Below are 17,282 nucleotides of genomic sequence, written 5' to 3' on the forward strand. Positions count from 1 at the left end.
TGCATAAAGTGTATTACAATATTGCTTTTAATAGAAAAAAAAGGAAATAATCAGCCTAACAATTGGGAAACAAGTTACTGTGTGCCTTCCTCCTGTGCGGTATTTAATATGCTGTCACCAAAATTATGATTATAAAGACAATACCAGAGGAAAACATTTATATTATTAAGTATAAATATAACAAAACTCTACCAAGATGCACAATTGAAGATAGAGTATGATTATAAATTATGGGAAGGGGGCATCTCTCTCAGTTAAAAGGGTTTTTCCCGGGGTGGTAACATTTTGTTTTCTTTCTTTTCCTCTTATCCTTCTGTGCATTTTCCTGTTTTTCAAAATTACTTCATTCACTCAGCAAATATTTACTGAGAGCCCACTATGTGCCAGGCACTGCTCTAGGAACTTGGGGAAACATCAGTGAACAAAACACAAATCCTGTCCTCACGGAACTTACACATTTTAGTTGGAGAAGGCAGAAAATTAACAAGATAAGTCAATTAAGTGGCATGTTAGATGATGAGTGATCGGCAAAAAAAATAAGGCAAAGAAAGAGAATAAAGTCAATACTACATTTACTTTCTGACCTGGAGGGGGAAGATATTCATCCAGGTAAAAGGACCGAATTCGGAACTTGCGCAGCGGTAAGACTGAGAGCCCGGGATACGCCAGCCCTGCAGGTGACGCTGCAGCCCGGGCCGGGCGGGGCGGGTTTAGGTGGGGCGCGGGAGCGCTAGGTGAAGCGGGTCACGTGATGTGAGGGGGCGGGAGCAGGAGGACCACGAAAACACCGAGTTTGGCTCAGCACTTTCTCTCCAGAAAGGCGGGCGGAGCCGAAAACCAAACAAACGTCTTCTCAGAGCTTGGGGGCGGGGCAGGCGGGAGAAGACGGAGCCTCCGGAACCGAAGCCTTCGCGGAGTTGGTTTTTCGGTTGCTGGTCGTTGTGGCCGAGGGGTCTGAGGTCGGGCTGAGACGTGGGGAGCAATGGCGACCTTTGTGAGCGAGCTGGAGGCGGCCAAGAAGAACTTGAGCGAGGCCCTGGGGGACAACGTGAAACAGTAAGAACTCCCCGGACGCAGCCTCCGGGTTTCCGCGCGGGTGCTCCCCCAGCTTCGGGCTGCCGACCCACTATGGAGTTGTCTCCCGCGGCCGCGAGGCCTGTGCAGCCCTCGCGTAGCGGGTGGCGGGGCCTCTGGGTTTCTCGGGCCCGGGAAGGGGCCGGCGGGCAACCTCGACTCACCCGGCTGGAGGGGCCGGGCCTCCCTGGTTCCCACCGGAACCTCGCGGGCGCCTTCGCCCGAGGCTGTGCCCTGGGTGGGGCGGGAAAAGCTAACTCCACGCCTTCACGCCCAAGGGCCTGTTGGGCGACTGCGGCCCGTGCGAGGGTGCGGGACGCATGTGGCTGACTACCGGCCTGGTCTGAGCCGGCGCCGCGCAGGCGGCCCGCTCCCGAAGGGCTTCCTGGAGGCAGAGGCTTATTGAGCGCGGGTGTTGTGGAGGCACTGTCGGTAAGAGCGTGGACAGCAATTTCGGAAGGCAGACAGACCCTCCGGTGAAATAGTCACCGAACAATACTGCAGTTATAGTGATGATAGCAGTAGCAGACATTTACTGAACACCTTTTAAGCGCTCTAAATGTACTATCTCATCTAATCCTCACAACAGAGATGTGAGGTAGGTGCAATTATCGTTCCCGTTTGATAGATGAGAAGACTGAGATTTTGAGAGGTTAAGTAACTCTTCAAAGTCATGGCAGGATTGGGGCCTTTGCATCTGATTTCTGGCTCTGATACCTAAGAGAGGGTTGCAAAGGACCCCAGAGACTCTCAGACAGACTTTCACCCAGGTTATAGCAGGGAACCGAGTACACAGTGGGGTCAGATGCTGAAATGGCCGAGTGTAAAATCAATAACTCAGTACAAGGCTGAAGTCATAGAAGGAACCCTCCGAGGCACAAGGTCAAGTTTGGAAATTTTCAAAACATTGTTATTACAATTTTATTTTTCTAAAATATAAGAAGCAAATTTTAAACGTTTAAAAGTATAAGTCTTGTGTTGTTGCTAGATGGTTTCTGTGATATTCTACACGTTTGCATTACTCAACAGACACTCACTTTGAAATGATGTTTCTGGAGAAGCAAGGTGTTTGGGGGATCTTTCTTTTTCTCCAGCACTTTCTCCTTCTCATCTTTCTACTTTTCATTATGACTGGAGATTGACGTTACTTAACTTGGATGTCATACGTGATCTTTGGAGTTTTTCCTTCTTGTGAAATTTTGGGGTGGCAGAGTCTACTTTTCGTCCTTGCAAGATAGATATGCAGAATTCCCATGTGAGACTTCTTGGAACACTCATGGCCTAAATGGAATAACTAAGAACAAAATATAATTTTTAAAGATTATTTTAATAGTAGGAACGTTAATAAATCAAACTAGAAACACTAGAATTAAAATTTAATCATCTAATCTGTTATTTTGGCATAATTATTTAATTTTTTGTAAACATTGATTCCCAAAGATAAAATGTTCTACCTAAAGTTATATTTTAATATTCATGTTGACTTTGTCTCTTTCCTTGCTTACTTAATTAAAAATTCTTAATTATTTTAATGAGTAAAATTGACAGCTTTTACCTTCATTAATTACTATAGCTTATTTTTGTAATACAGCTAAAATTTACACTTTTTAAGCACAAAAGACTTTTCACTCGGTTACATCTAAGATGCTTACAAATATTTGAAAGTGAATGTTTCCATGTTACAATAAACCTGGCTTGTGTGTATAATTGATTGATTAGATGCGATGGTGAACTCTGTGATACCACACTCCTCACACAAGCTTGGGGTCGCCAGAAATGTTGAAGTTAGCATTTCCTGTTTGGTCTTTAAAGGTCAACACTGGCTATCAAACGTTGGTCACATAGAGCTGCCAAAGCTAATTTGGTGCATCTTTAGCTGAATCTCCACTAACAACGCAATCAAAATATGCTTTTGTGCCAGGAACAGTTAATGGTACAGTGTTGTTCTCTATTAGTTTTTTCCATTCTCTCATTGTCTTTTCCCCCTTCTCCTTGAAAAGCGCTTCTAGGTTGAACAGTCTGTGATATTGCTATACAGTAATTTCTCACATTTCCTCCATGAGTAGTTAGCTTTGGTTTGTACAACGTGACCACTTAAATGTGGTCCTTGTTTGTAGGTAAAATATATAATAAGGTGTATAAGGAACTCAGATATGAGTTGCTTTCTATTTATGCAGTGGCCCTAATGTTCTTTATGTCAGGTTGTGTGCCCATGTCAGCTTGTAGAAAGAAATTAGCTTTGCTGGCTAACTCACTTTGTATAGTACCCAGTAGAGTTCTGGGTTCAAATGGATGCCTAGTTTTTCCGATGATTTAGCCATATGTTATTTAATTTTCTTCAGGTATCTCAAGTGCTTCCTAGTCTGACCCATTTATACTCATCACCCATCATCCTCACCTACATAGAGGTTGACTAACTTTGTTTTTGGTATTTTTGAGGAAAACAGTCATTTGTCCATGGCTATACAGCAAGTTAATACAGGGACCAGGATTGGGGAGCCAGTCTTCAACTTGATAGCCAGTGTTGGCTATTTGGGCTAGAAAGTTTGCCACTGGAAAAGATAGACAGCATCATGTTGGCAGAGCCTTGCCTTAGTTCTGGAACAAGTTCATACACCAAATATAGATATATTTGCCTCTTTCTTATAAAATAGGAACACAGGGCTTTTAAAATAATGAAGTTTTTCTCATGTTACTATCTTCTTTTGTTGTATAAAATGGGATAGGAAAAGACTTCTGTTTTTCTGTGGAGCTTTATTTCATTTTTTAGTCGTTCTTTGAAAAAAAAAGCAGGGGTTGGGGCATTTAAGGGTTTGATGTTGGGAAGTTATTATTGACTGCTGGGTGTGACTAGTCACGTGGAACATGGTGCCAGGCTGTAGAACTAACATGTTTTGCTGTTGAATGAAATGGGTCTTGGGAAGCTTTTAGACACCACTAAAGCTACGGGTTTTCTCCGGTGTGGGGGGGAAGGGGGGGATGAGGGCAAAGCACAGGAACCCAGGCAATTACATATATACTTAGTCAGACTTAAGCTAGTCTACATATGGGAGAACAGGAGAAACCCTGCCATGGGTATAATAGGTCAGTGAGCGCATTAAACCATCTCGTTTAGGAATCGCTACTTTTTTTTTGTTCTTTTCTGTTAGAAACTCAAATGAGCATTAGAAAGTAGTTAATCGTGAATTGAAAGTGATTGTAAAACATACTAAGTAATTTTTAGCTCTGTTTCTTGAAGGAGGAGTAGCTTTCTTCAGCACGGAAACAAGGGGTGTGGATGTGAAAAGTAAAGTATTTTACTCCGATTTCTAATAATGTTGTTAAGGTATAAAAGATTGGATCCTTTTTTCCTACTAGTTAACTAGTAATTTTTATGATTAGTGGTTGGTTTTCACTTTTAAAACCACTAAGTTTCTCCTATGCTCAGGTATTTTTCTTTGTGGCGAGCTGTTTTAGAATCCCATTCAGCCAGGATAGATTAAAACTTGAGTTCATTTGAAAGGAAAGAGGTTGCCCAGAATTGGTATTAATGCCCATAAAATACATACACATTTTAAAATATAAATCTTTTTAAAATTGAGGTATAATTGACATATAACTGTATAGTAGTCTCAGGGGTACAACATAATGATTCAGTATTTGTATATATTGCAAAATGGTTACCACAGTAACTCTAGTTCACGTCTCTCACCATACATAGTTTAAAAAATTTTTTTCGTGATGAGAACTTTTAAGATCCTCTCAGCAATTTTCAAATATGCAATATTTGATAATTTAAATAATACTTTAAAATATAAATCTTAAGAGTAGGTTTCTGGTGAGCAGGTCTTTTAGAAGGGCAGCAGTGAGAAAGGAAAGGTACAGCAGTGGTTTTTGGCTGGTTGACTCATGAGTCTGATTCTATGACTACTGCTCAGTCCCTTTTAGGGAGGACTTTCCGTCTTCTGATGGTATTCTGACTCCTAAGTAGCTTAAACAACAGAGATTTATTTTCTCACAGTTCTGGAGTCTAGAAGTCTGACATCAAGGTGTGAGCATGGTTGTCTTCTGAGGCCTCTCCTTTTGGCTTTTGCCTGCTGTCTCTGTCTCTCTGTGTCCTAATCTCTTCTTACAAGGACACCAGTCACACTGGGTTAGGGCCCACCCTGATGACTCCATTTTTACTTAATTACCTGTTTAAAGGCCCTACTTCCTAGTACAGTCACATTCTGAGGTACTGGGGGTTAGGGCTTCAACAAATGAATTTGAGGGGAATACAGCTCAGTCCATAACACTAGGGAATGCAGAATTTCCTTCCTTCCCTGGGAGTTGAGGCAGATAAGGTGAACTTGGGGAAGAAGCAAATCCTGAGGCTCTTAATATTGTTTCTGCCTCTGCAGATACTGGGCTAACTTAAAGTTGTGGTTCAAGCAGAAGATCAGCAAAGAAGAGTTTGACCTTGAAGCTCATAGACTTCTCACACAGGATAATGGTAAAATAATTATCTGGGGAGTTATTTTACTGTTCTGAAGTTTTCCCAGATTTGCAATAAATTAAAAGTTTATTTAAAATTTTAAAAAAATTTTGGTTTTAGTGGTATGTAAGGTCATTTAAATAATGTGGATATTTAAAATTAAATGGAAAGAATGACAGAGTAGGGGATATCCAAAGTCCTTAAAAGCTAGACTGAAACAGTGGGTTCCTTATGTTGTAAATATTCTGTATTTGACTTGTGACAATCTTCCCTTTTTCAGTCCATTCTCACAACGATTTCCTCCTGGCTATTCTCACGCGTTGTCAGATTTTGGTGTCTACACCAGGTAAGGGAGTGGAAACACCTCCAGGGATGTCAGTCAGCAAAACCACAGAATGCTGGGCTTACTAGACTTTCACTTCCTTTAACAGACTTGTTTGCAAATGAAATGTTCTTTGAACTGCTCAGAAGAAACATTTTATTGTGTAATACAGATTCTTCTGTAGAACCTTTTTAAAGCAGGTGATTTCTCTGTCCTTTCATTGACTTTTGGTCTTTACCCCCCATTCAGCTGGGTTTAGATTACTTAAATAAATGAGAGGTGAGAAGGAGGGTAGGTGGTCAGGAGGAAGAAGCTGAGGAGTGAAGGGAGGGAATTTGGTGGTTAGGAGAGCGTTTCCTTAGATATAGGGAAGGTAAAGTACGTGGAGGGGAAACCACAGCATATGTTGAGAACCTGGACTTTCTCCTATTCTTAATTAAGTGAGATATTAGCACCTGGAAGGTTGGAGCTTCAGCATGTGTTTGGCAAACTATTGGTGAAGAACAAAGGTAGTAATAGCAGCATGTTGGGGAGGTATGTGGATGCTAAGTCTGTCACTTCAACCTAAATAAATAGGTATAGACAGAATGATTCCTTTGTCCCTAATTTTTTGGAGCTTAAGTGGTACAAGTCCCCTCTTTCAATTTTATTTTAATCAGTCAAAAAAAAAAAAACTAAATGCATTAAAACTTTGCCTCATGATAAAGCTTATCCTGGGCTCTTGTTAAAAACTTGAATTTACAGGTACCTCCTACTGTAGATTAAATTGAAGTTTTTGTTGTTTAAAGGGCCTGTGGTGATTCTGATGATCATTTATTAAAAGCCCATGTTTATCTAGAAGTGACTAGTATTTTGTATCATCCCCCTCTGCTAAGCTCTGTTGTAAGATAGAGATTCAGATGAGATCTCCTAAAGGCTTGTTCTCCACACTCAAAGAAGTCGCCATTGGTGTGAAGAATAATAAACAGTGAGCGTTTGTTTACGGAGGTTGGTGTTAGAGAGGGAAGGCTGTTTTCCACCCCTCACCACACCCCTCACTGCACATTCTACACTGTGTCACATTTCTAATGTTTAATTTAAATAGAAATGGACTTTCGCCAGTTAGATCATAAAGATAATCCACTTCATTGTATAAAGTTTAATTTGATCAGAAAAGCCAACATTGTGAGGATTAGATCTTACTTTTTAGGTAGGTATATTCTAAAGTGGCACCCACCCAAAAGGTTCAGTGGGATGATCGGAAATAAAAACCTTGGTTGGGGCTTCCCTGGTGGTGCAGTGGTTGAGAGTCCGCCTGCCGATGCAGGGGACGCGGGTTCGTGCCCCGGTCTGGGAGGATCCCACGTGCCGCGGAGCGGCTGGGCCCGTGAGCCATGGCCGCTGAGCCTGCGCGTCCGGAGCCTGTGCTCCGCAACGAGAGAGGCCACAGCAGTGAGAGGCCCGCGTACCGCAAAAAAAAAAAAAAAAGTAAAAAAAAAAAATAAAAACCTTGGTTGATAGGAGTCAAGGGGCTTGGGTTCAAGTTTAGGTTTTGCCACTAGCTTAGATAATGTAGTTAATTATTGAGTGTTCTTAGCATCCACATTTATAAAATAGAGACAGTAATATCTACCCTGCAGGATTATTTAAAAAAAAAAACAAACAGATGAAAGAACATGCAAAAAGTGCTCTTAAAAATAAAAAGTGCCAAACAAATACAAAGTGGTATTAGTATAAGTTTTGATATTAATTAAATAAAGGCTTTGATATTCTTGAATGTTTGTTGTTGGTTAAAAATAAATGAAGAAACATTGGAATTTAGAAATTATTTCTCAAACACCCAAAATGTCTTCCCTTAAAATGAACTTAATATTTGCTGGCAACAAAGAGGTGATTTCTATTAAAAGTAAAGTATAGAAATACAGGTTTTTATACTTTAATAATTGTGATCAGGTTGGTTACTGTTTTTCTAAGTCAGGCAGGAAAGATGCTTTTAATAATGTTATTTATTGAATACTGTAACTGCAGTGCCTTAGATGCTTTACGTGCATTATCATTAATCCTCACAACAACTCTTCAGAGGTATTAGCCTCTTTTTTATATGCTAGGAAACAAACTTCAGAGGAGAGAAAACAAAACAAAATAAAAACTTACCCGAGGCCCTCTTCAGCTAGTAAGTAGAAGTGTTGGATCCAAACCAAAATCTGACTGCTGCTGTGAAGCCCTCCTTCCTTGGGGTCAGAGTCAGTCCTTGCCATGCTTTGCTTCCTCACCCAAGGTATATTTGGCCACTCAGCAGCAGCATCGCCTAACATCGAGTTCCATTCATCAGGGAAATCATCTAAGATTGACCGGCCTTACCAGGTGTGGTCTAGGTGTGCCAAAGACACTTAAAGCGATGGAGAAGAGGAACTTGACTTCCCAAACGGTTCTTTTTTAGCTGAGGAACCAGGAAGATTTTTTCAAAGCTTTACGAACTCATTCTTCCAAAAACATCAAGATGAAATAATGTTTTGCTAGAATGATGGGTGATTTTTTTTTTTTCTTTTCCTAAAAAAATTCTTTGGGATATTTTTTTCAAGTGTACTGTAATGAGCTTGTATAACTTTTGATTTTTTTTTTAAACACTAAACTATATATGTTCATGGTTTAAAAAAATATAGTACAGAGGGTCTTAGAATGAAAAGCTTCCCCCTCCTAGACCAGCGTGTTCTCAAAGACAACTGCTTTTGCTTTTTGTTCTTCTTATGGGACCTCAGTGGCTCCGTATAGTGTGCTGAAACGTCTTTCTGGATTGACTGGTTTTAAACATCCGTCTTGCCTTATTGCTCTGTGTTTTGTGAGATTTCCTCAATTCTTTCGTTCAGCCCTTCTGTCCAGTGCATTCTTTAATTCGGCAATTTTTGTAGCGTCTTCTTTTTGTTTTATGGATACCCATCTTCTCAGACTTCTCTGAGGATATGAATTAGAAATTATTCAAGTTCTTTGTGTTGCCTGAATTCTTTATCTCTAGGATCTCAGTTTTTTTTTTTTCAGTTTAGTCTTTCTTACCATGTTACAGCTTATCATCAAATGTCTTTGAGAATCCACATTTACGAATGAAGCATAAAACCTGGAGATTGTGCTTTAGAGTGAGCTGACGGGAGGCCAGCCATTACAGTGAGGTTCCTCAAATGCCAGCTGCAGAGAACTGTGCTCTAGGGTACCAACATTCATACCAGCTACCTCAGTAAATCCCAGAAATTTTGTTCTATTTAACTAGAGAAGAGTTCTCCATTCTCCTTTCCCTGCCACCTGTTTATACTGCACTGTATACAGGAGTGAGTGGGGCTGGTTTCATGGGGCCAGGAACTGTCCATGAACTTGGAAGGGCCTGCACTTGGTTTAGTGCTGTACTGTGGTTGTCTTGAAATTCTTAACTTTTGAGCAAGGGACCCTGCATTTTTGTTTTGTACTGAGTTCAGTCCTGGGGGTGAGGGAAGGGGTTTCTATGGATGACTTTTCAATATAGATCTTCCATTAATCTTGTTTTAAGCTGTACTATCCCTTCTGGTTCCCACTGCACTCACCTTCTCCAAATCCAGATTCTTTGTGGATATCTACTAGTCAGGTTTATTTACTTCCACCTATTTACCAACCTTGCCAACTTAGGTCACAGCTTCCAAGGGTCCGCTTTGTAAGTTGGCTCCTTTTTAGCCCATCTTTGAAATTTGTTGAGATCTCATCTTGGTCTGCCACTCGTTTTGCTTTTTATCTGTGTTCTGGATGTGTGCCATTTACTTTTTTTTTTTTGTGGTACGCGGGCCTCTCACTGTTGTGGCCTCTCCCGTTGCGGAGCACAGGCTCCGGACGCGCAGGCTCAGAGGCCATGGCTCACGGGCCCAGCCGCTCCGCGGCATGTGGGATCTTCCCGGACCGGGGCACGAACCCACGTCCCCTGCATCGGCAGGCGGACTCTCAACCACTGCGCCACCAGGGAAGCCCCCATTTACTTTTTTCTACTATCATATTTAGTAGGGTCTTGGAAGAGAGAGGAGACAAGTACATGTGCTTATTTCACCATCTTGAACTAGAAAACTCTGTCCTGCTTTTATAATACTACTGCTACTAGTAAGCAAACAAACACCCAGTAAACAATGAAAAATGTGAAAAACAAATTTGTCTTCCTAAAAGAACAATTTTGGTTACAGCTAGAGAAAAACATGTGATTTGAGAGAAGTTGTGTTTAGGGAAGGAGAATGTTTTGTTTAGAGAAGGAGAATGAGAGATCTGAATTTAAGCATTTATTCATTTTCATCATTTGAGCATTTCATACTTTTTTAGCCTAAAGTGAAAACAAGCTTAGCAGTTATCAACTGTCATTCTTTTCTCTTATGATTGTTATTTTTCTGTCTTATAGAGGGTGCTGGATCTTTACCCTGGACAGGGGGTTCTGCAGCCAAACCTGGAAAACCAAAGGGAAAGAAAAAGCTTTCTTCTGTTCGTCAGAAATTTGATGTAGGTTGTTTAGTAGATCTTGGTAATGACTGATTTAAGCACTGGTGTGATGGAACTGGCTTTAGTTTTTTAATGAATATTACAATTCTGGTAGTAAAGTTGGAAAAAAAGGGCATGATTTGGGGAGAAAACGGTGTTATTATATTTGAATTTGGTGAAGAGGGTTTCAAAGATTGTGTCTGAATTTTTATTCCAGTTTGTTATTGTGTAATTATTAATATGTTATCATTAGTACCTAATGATTTTTCAGTAATTCAACAACTATGCCTGTGTCCTTTTTCCTCTTAAATATCTTTGTGGAATGAATAATGTTTCTCAGATTGAAGACTTCTGTTCCAAGGGTCCAGGAGGCCCAGAGGCCTCTGGCAGGATGCTGCTGACGCCCCACTAGGCCTTGAGCCTTCTGGGGATCCTCAGAGAAATCTTGAAGGCATTGGGCTATAAAAGTTGTAAACATTTTAGAATAACTTGCTTTTTTTTTCTGGTTTATATCCAGGGAACACAGTTTCCCAAAAGTATCCCTTTTATAGGTTTGACTGGGTATTGATAGCTTTATTCATTAACATCAACAAATATTTATTTATTTCTACCTTGGCTCTATGTTTTAAGTCAAGAATATTCGATCTGGAGGGCATCAGTATCTCCAGAGAGGTATACTTGGTTTAAAAAAGCATGTTTGATATAAAATACAGTTTTATACTTACTTGGAAAATGGAAAAACAACAAGTATTGCTTTTATAGTACAAACTTCAAACAGGACAAGCCATATTCGCTTCAAAATCTTGTGAGTTGGGCTTAAGCAAAAGCTACTGAGGCATATCTCCCACTGATTATGGAGAATATAATTGGGCTATCAGCATCTCCCAGAGGAAGGCTGAGATTTTATGAGCGGAAAAGATTGGGAAAAACTATTTTTAAAAAAACTAATGACTGTGTCTTAGAAAGATTCTGTGTTGAGAGTTGTCAGTAGAAGATAATGGTAAGAGTTACACTACCCTACATTATCTTGGAATATTTGTTATTAGATCTGTTATATTGGTTAGCTAGGTTTTTTTAGGGCTTTTCTTAAGCATTAATTATATATTTTTATTTTCAGAATCTGCTTACTTACAAGTATACTTAAAATACTCTGACTTGTTTGAAAATAGTTTTATATCTTCTCCTTCTCCCCAGTTGTTATTTTTAGCACAGAGCCATATATTCTGTGATTACCGAGGTATTAATTGAATAGAATAAACTGCTATGCATAGTACTGTTATCTCCCATAACTCATGTCTTCATTATTACTATGTAATGGGTGTGAATCTGTGATTAGTTGTGCATGAGTTATTTTTTTTTTTTTTTTAACTCTTGTGGTATAGTTTTGGTGGCATTAATTTGTGGGATCTCAGGTCCAATTCATAGGTCACTTTTGTTTGTGTCTTATTACTTGCCACATAATGAATAATTTTGAAAAGTTTTCTTACCCATAGCATAGATTCCAGCCTCAAAATCCTCTCTCGGGAGCCCAGCAGTTTGTGGCCAAGGATCCCCAAGATGATGATGACTTGAAACTTTGTTCCCACACAATGATGCTTCCCACTCGGGGTCAGCTTGAAGGGAGAATGATAGTGACTGCTTACGAGCATGGGCTGGACAACGTCACCGAGGAGGCTGTCTCAGCTGTGGTCTATGCAGTGGAGGTTGGTTTACTGGTGGCAGAAACACTCTTACAGATTGAATGTGACAAGCTTGTGTGAGTTATTCAAAGCTGGTACTGCAAGAAAAGAACTAAAATGTGACTCTGATCTCAGAATTGTCATCATTGAAAGTTGTTTTCTTTTGAGGGGAGAAACATCACAATCCAAACAATTGCCTTCAGTTAACAGACTAAACTTTTCAGAAAGGTTACTTGCATAACACTTTGGATGTTTAATTTCTCAACAAGGGGACAGTTTTTAAGCAAAAAAAAAAAAAAAAAAAAATGAGATTGAGAATCCTAAAGATTAAAATCACTTGATGTTGCTGTGGTACGGCATTTGAAGAGCATTATTAGACTTGGCATCTGAACTGTGGGATTCTTGTCTCAGCACACTCTTTCATTCATTCATTTTACTCATTTAGTTACTCGACAGAACATACACTGGGGTCTAGAGTGCACAGGTACTGACCGGTGACGCTGGGTCATTCCTTTCAATTCTCTGGGCCTCCGTTTCCTTGCCGGTACCTCAGAGATTATAATAGCTTTCTCAAGAAGTTATAAACATTGAATCATAAGTTGTACCATGAAGTCCTGACATGAGCTGATCTTATTGGTAGAACTGAAACATCATCCCTGACCCCAGCACCCCTGTTAATAAGGGTAGGCTGGGACTGGTTCTGTCTCTATTTTCGCAGACATTCTCTAACCCTCTCTTAGGTACTTGGCTCTCACAAGGGCGAAGAGATATTAAATACCTAACTTTCTGTTTATTTCCTATATATCTTTTGTTTATGTGGCTTTTGAGAGAGCCAGTGTTCTTTTTATGCAAGGATTTTAGTAGATTGGGCACTATAACCAATATGTTCCTGATGGTGAAACATTTTGTACCATTTTAAACCAAGCTTCAAGGTAGTTTGCTGCTTAAAAAAATTACTTATTTTTGTACTTTTATTTAAAGCTATCTGAACATCATTTTTGAGGGAGAGGAGCCAATTCAGAGATACAAAAACTTTAATAAATTTTAAAGTAGAACAAGCCCATCCTAAATAAAACTAAATAAAAATAGCGTGTCTCCTTTTGCTCTTTTCTGTACCCTCGTACCCTGGTATGTATGGCTCTGTGGCTGTTTCGTGAACATTCGTCTGGTTTCAGCACTTGTTTGCCTGTCTCACATCTCCATCCACTAAATGCCAATAAACATTTTTTGGTCAAAGGAAGTTTTATGGTTTGCTTTTAAAGAGGAGTTCATGCTATTTTTCTCTTTTTTTTCTTGTTTTTACAGAATCACCTTAAAGATATATTGACATCAGTTGTGTCAAGAAGGAAAGCTTATCGATTACGTGATGGTCATTTTAAATATGCCTTTGGTAGTAATGTGACCCCACAGCCATACCTGAAGAACAGTGTAGTAGCTTACAACAACTTAATAGAAAGGTATGTGAAGTTTCTTGTGATCTTTGCATCCATCCTTCCTAATTGGTTACACTACTCTTTTGTAATAGACCACTGTTAAAGTTGGTTACTGGGGCTCTGTGCGTCTAAGGTACCTCTGAGAGCAGTATGGTTTTATTTTCTTAAGTTGCATCCTTGCGTGATAACCAGTGAATTCTTATGGTACTCTTTATGTTAGGAGTGAAGTTGTAGAGTTTGGCCGCTGCATGTGGTTTAAAGTGAGTGCCCCCCACTTCCCGAAGTACAGTGGAGTAGTTCCCTGGGGCAGTGCATCTGGATGGTTCCTGAGGGGCATCACCTGACTGGTGGGGGGAGTGGGCCGGCTCTCACTCAGGAGCGTGGCCTGTGCTTGTTGGGTCAAGGTTGGGTTTCTTGATGGTGGGAGGAGGAGCAGTAGGTGTCTCTCCAGGTCTTTTTCTGGCTTTTTTAGCTGTAGCTCAAGATAGCGGCCTGTGCTGGGTGTCGTCAGGTTGCTCTTGGCATCCCCTTGTGCAGTTCTGGTCTCTCAGCTCCGATCTCTGGAATCTCTCTGTCTGCACTCCACTGTGGGCTCCCAGGACCTCTCTGATATTCTGAGTCATCCCTCTGAGATGACCTGGATTACCTTCATCCCTGTGTTGTCCCTTTTCAGGGAGAAGAGAGGTAAAGAGATGACAAGGGAGATAAAACTTCAGAGAGAAAAGTGTGATTGGGAAGGCTGGCAGGAGTGACGCTGGGGAAGAAGTAACGGGCAGAGAAGGCAGGAGGAGTGACAGTGGCGGGTGCGGGGTGGGAAAGCCGAGCAGGGAGTTGAAGAGAGCAGATGGTGCTAACGCCATGGGGCGGGCATGGTGCTGGTGCCTGTTTCATGGCCCCGAAGACCTTGAGACGGCTCACAGGGCTCATCTTGAAGACCACTGGCTTAAACTGCGTTCACTATTTAGATTAGGATTTACTTTCTCAGTCTCATTCAGGCATATCTGTTTGGGATTATTTTTTCTCATTTGTGAGTCATTCTTCTCTAGAGAAAAACAAACCAAAAAGAGTAAAAGAGTGGCCCCTCGTAGCGGGCGAGCGCTGGAGCGGTGTGTGACCCTGCCGGGCCTCCAGCTGCCCTCTCCCCCTGCCAGCCTGTCCCTGTGAGGCTCCTGTCTCACCATCGGCCGCTTGTTTCTCTATCAGCGCTGCCTTTGTCTGCTGCCGGAGCCCACGCTCACGCTCCACTTGTGTTTTCGTTCTAGTTCCCTCTTCACTGTTGTTTCACCTCCTGCGTGTTCTCCAGAATTGCATAGGTTATCTCCTACTGTATTACGATACAAAAATTATGTCTGACTTCTCAGCTGATGTTATATCTGGGTTCTATTTTGGGAAATTGGCAAGATCTGGATGAATTTTCTCCACGCTCCATTTTTGCCTGTTGCTTTTTTTGTGCTTTATTTTCTTTTCTTGTTATTTTTGATCCTGTTGTCTCCAGTATCATCTACCTTCCTCTCCAGGTTGGTTGTTTCCAATTTCATTTTCCTTTAATGAAGGTCTGTTACTTTTTTCCAACTAGAAGCTCTTTAAGGGCAGGGAACAATTTTGACTCAGTATCCTGACTTAGTATTTTAGCACTGTGGAGGGAGAAGGGTAAATGCAGTTGCACTGCATTTTATTTCCAGCCCAACAGATGGGCTGCCTTTAAAAATTAAAATTATAGACTACTTGTGTATACACTGGCTGAAAGATAACTGGATTTCTGATTCACGTTGAGATATATTTTATAGGAAGTATTCTAGCAGCCCATCCCTATTCTGTTTGTTCAGTTGTTTCCATCTTACTTACTGGGAATATTTCTGAAACATTTTGTTTCCAGCCCTCCAGCCTTTTCTGCTCCTTGTGCTGGTCAGAATCCAGCGTCTCACCTGCCTCCTGACGATGCTGAGCAGCAGGCTGCACTCCTGCTGGCGTGCTCGGGGGACACGCTACCCACGACTTTGCCTCCAGTGAACATGTATGACCTTTTTGAAGCTTTGCAGGTAACTCTTGGCTCCTTAAGGTTTACCTGGATTTATGGATAGGCTCAAAGTTTCTTCAAGTCTACAAAGATATTCACTAGCTTTTCCATTTCCTGGCTTTTGTTTTTCAGTTTCTATTGTTTGTTATTAAAGCCATTAATAGTAACCTAATCTTTCAAACCCCCGGCTCAAGAGTCCTTCCTAACTTACCTCCCGCATCTCTCACCTCCCCAGTGAAAGAAAAAAAATCTTGTCCCCTTATTTCTATTTCAGAGCCTTGTTATTTCCTTGTTTTCTTGTTATCTGATTTGGGATTAATTAGGTTCTGGCTTAAAACTTACAGGTTTGTGTGTCTTTTGTGTGAGTGTTTTGTTGACACAGATCTTACTTTCATTTTCTGTGTTGGAAAAATAAGTATACTGAAGTATAATGGGAGACGTGCTGATATGTTTTCAATCCCAGGTACACAGGGAAGTCATTCCTACACACACTGTATATGCTCTCAACATTGAAAGGATCATTATGAAGCTCTGGCATCCAAATCATGAAGAGTTGCAGCAAGACAAAGTCCACTGCCAGCGCTTGGCAGCCAAGGAGGGGCTCTTGCTCTGCTGAATTGGGATTGGAGGGTGTGGGACGCTCAGCAAATTCATCGATGATTGGGAATTGAATGCTTTTGGGGGCCACATTTCAAGACTGAAGTGTGTAGAGTAAATATAACCTTTCCTATGGAAAGGTGATAGTACATTTTGTGTTGCTACTGTGAAGCCATTAATAAATCTGATTTTAATAATGACCCGTATCTCTGTATGTATGTGTGTGTGTGTTCCCAGTTATGGGAATAGGCACTGAGAAAGTTCTGTGCCTGGAGTGGTGCTGTTTAGGCATCTGAGGCCTAGTATCCTGTGGTCTGCATGTGAGGTAGGTGACATTCTCGAACAAAGAAGCTGTTATAACTTAGTCCCCACGATCAGCAGGACATCTCTGGGTTTAGAGACATCACGTATTCTGTATCTGGCAAGTCTAAAATTTCTGCTTTCCTCCTGAAGAAAGAACTGTGCTTTTAACACCGTGTTAAAAATCGGTTATCATTTTTAGTGACCAGTTTTATATATATATGTATATTTTTTGTGACCAGTTTAATTTTTAACAGGTATACGTAGTTGCCTAAAGATTCATTCCAACTCCATAGAAAATAAGACTTAGAAATGCTGTGCTATTAGAGAAAATAAAGTCCTTTCTTTAAATTAAAAACCAAATCAAAACAATCTCTTAGAATGTAATTAACCTTATAAAATATCTTCTCATAACTCAAGTTTCTTTTATAGAGTTGTTATGCCCAAAGACTCTGATTGGCAGGTTCATCTTTTAATTATTCCTATAGGAGTCCATGTGAACATATTGGATTTATACTTGGTAATTCTCCTATTCCTACGAAATATCTTTTTCTATACTTTCAAATGGCAGTGTTACTAATAACTGTTTGTTTAGAGATATGTTGCTTTTTATTCAAGAGATGTTATTGGTGGATACATTAGAATGTACAGATGGGTTTACGTAGGTCTGAATAATATATGTATAGATATGTATATATGGTTCAATATCTGGATCTGTGTATTTGGTTTTGTACTTTAAATGCGACGAATAAACCTTTTGGGAGAAAACTTTTTTTGTTTATTAAAGTAAACATATAAAGAATACCACCTTCTACAGAAATACGAAGAACCTTGCTTTCTGAGATCTTAGCAGAGACTTTTCAAAAGAACGTACTACATGAGAAAGATTAAAAGCAGGTTCCAATTAAGACGTGTCATTTCTTCCTCTTGTGATATGTAGGTTAAGACTAAA

At 40.4% G+C, this 17,282-nt stretch overlaps 1 protein-coding gene across 1 annotated transcript; it reads left to right on the forward strand.

The window, feature by feature from the left end:
• Positions 1-649: 649 nt before the first annotated feature.
• TADA1 (transcriptional adaptor 1) lies at positions 650-17,238 on the forward strand. Its single transcript, XM_029230282.1, has 8 exons — positions 650-1,056; positions 5,454-5,545; positions 5,808-5,873; positions 10,228-10,325; positions 11,798-12,007; positions 13,289-13,440; positions 15,293-15,455; positions 15,897-17,238. Exons 1-8 carry the CDS (start codon positions 983-985, stop codon positions 16,047-16,049), a joined length of 1,008 nt encoding a protein of 335 aa, XP_029086115.1. The 5' UTR covers positions 650-982; the 3' UTR covers positions 16,050-17,238.
• Positions 17,239-17,282: the final 44 nt, after the last annotated feature.

This window comes from Monodon monoceros, unplaced genomic scaffold, assembly GCF_005190385.1.
Source record: "Monodon monoceros isolate NGI ecotype Baffin Bay Population unplaced genomic scaffold, NGI_Narwhal_1 Super_Scaffold_18, whole genome shotgun sequence".
In the NCBI taxonomy this organism is placed as follows: domain Eukaryota; kingdom Metazoa; phylum Chordata; class Mammalia; order Artiodactyla; family Monodontidae; genus Monodon; species Monodon monoceros.

What these genes read in the sequence shown, in the direction of transcription:
- TADA1 (XM_029230282.1), top strand. Translation starts at nt 983, where the DNA reads ATGGCGACCTTTGTGAGCGAGCTGGAGGCGGCCAAGAAGAACTTGAGC. An exon ending in CTGGGGGACAACGTGAAACA is followed by an intron (nt 1,057 to 5,453) that starts GTAAGAACTCCC and finishes CTGCCTCTGCAG; the next exon opens with ATACTGGGCTAACTTAAAGT. An exon ending in CTGTTCGTCAGAAATTTGAT is followed by an intron (nt 10,326 to 11,797) that starts GTAGGTTGTTTA and finishes TCTTACCCATAG; the next exon opens with CATAGATTCCAGCCTCAAAA.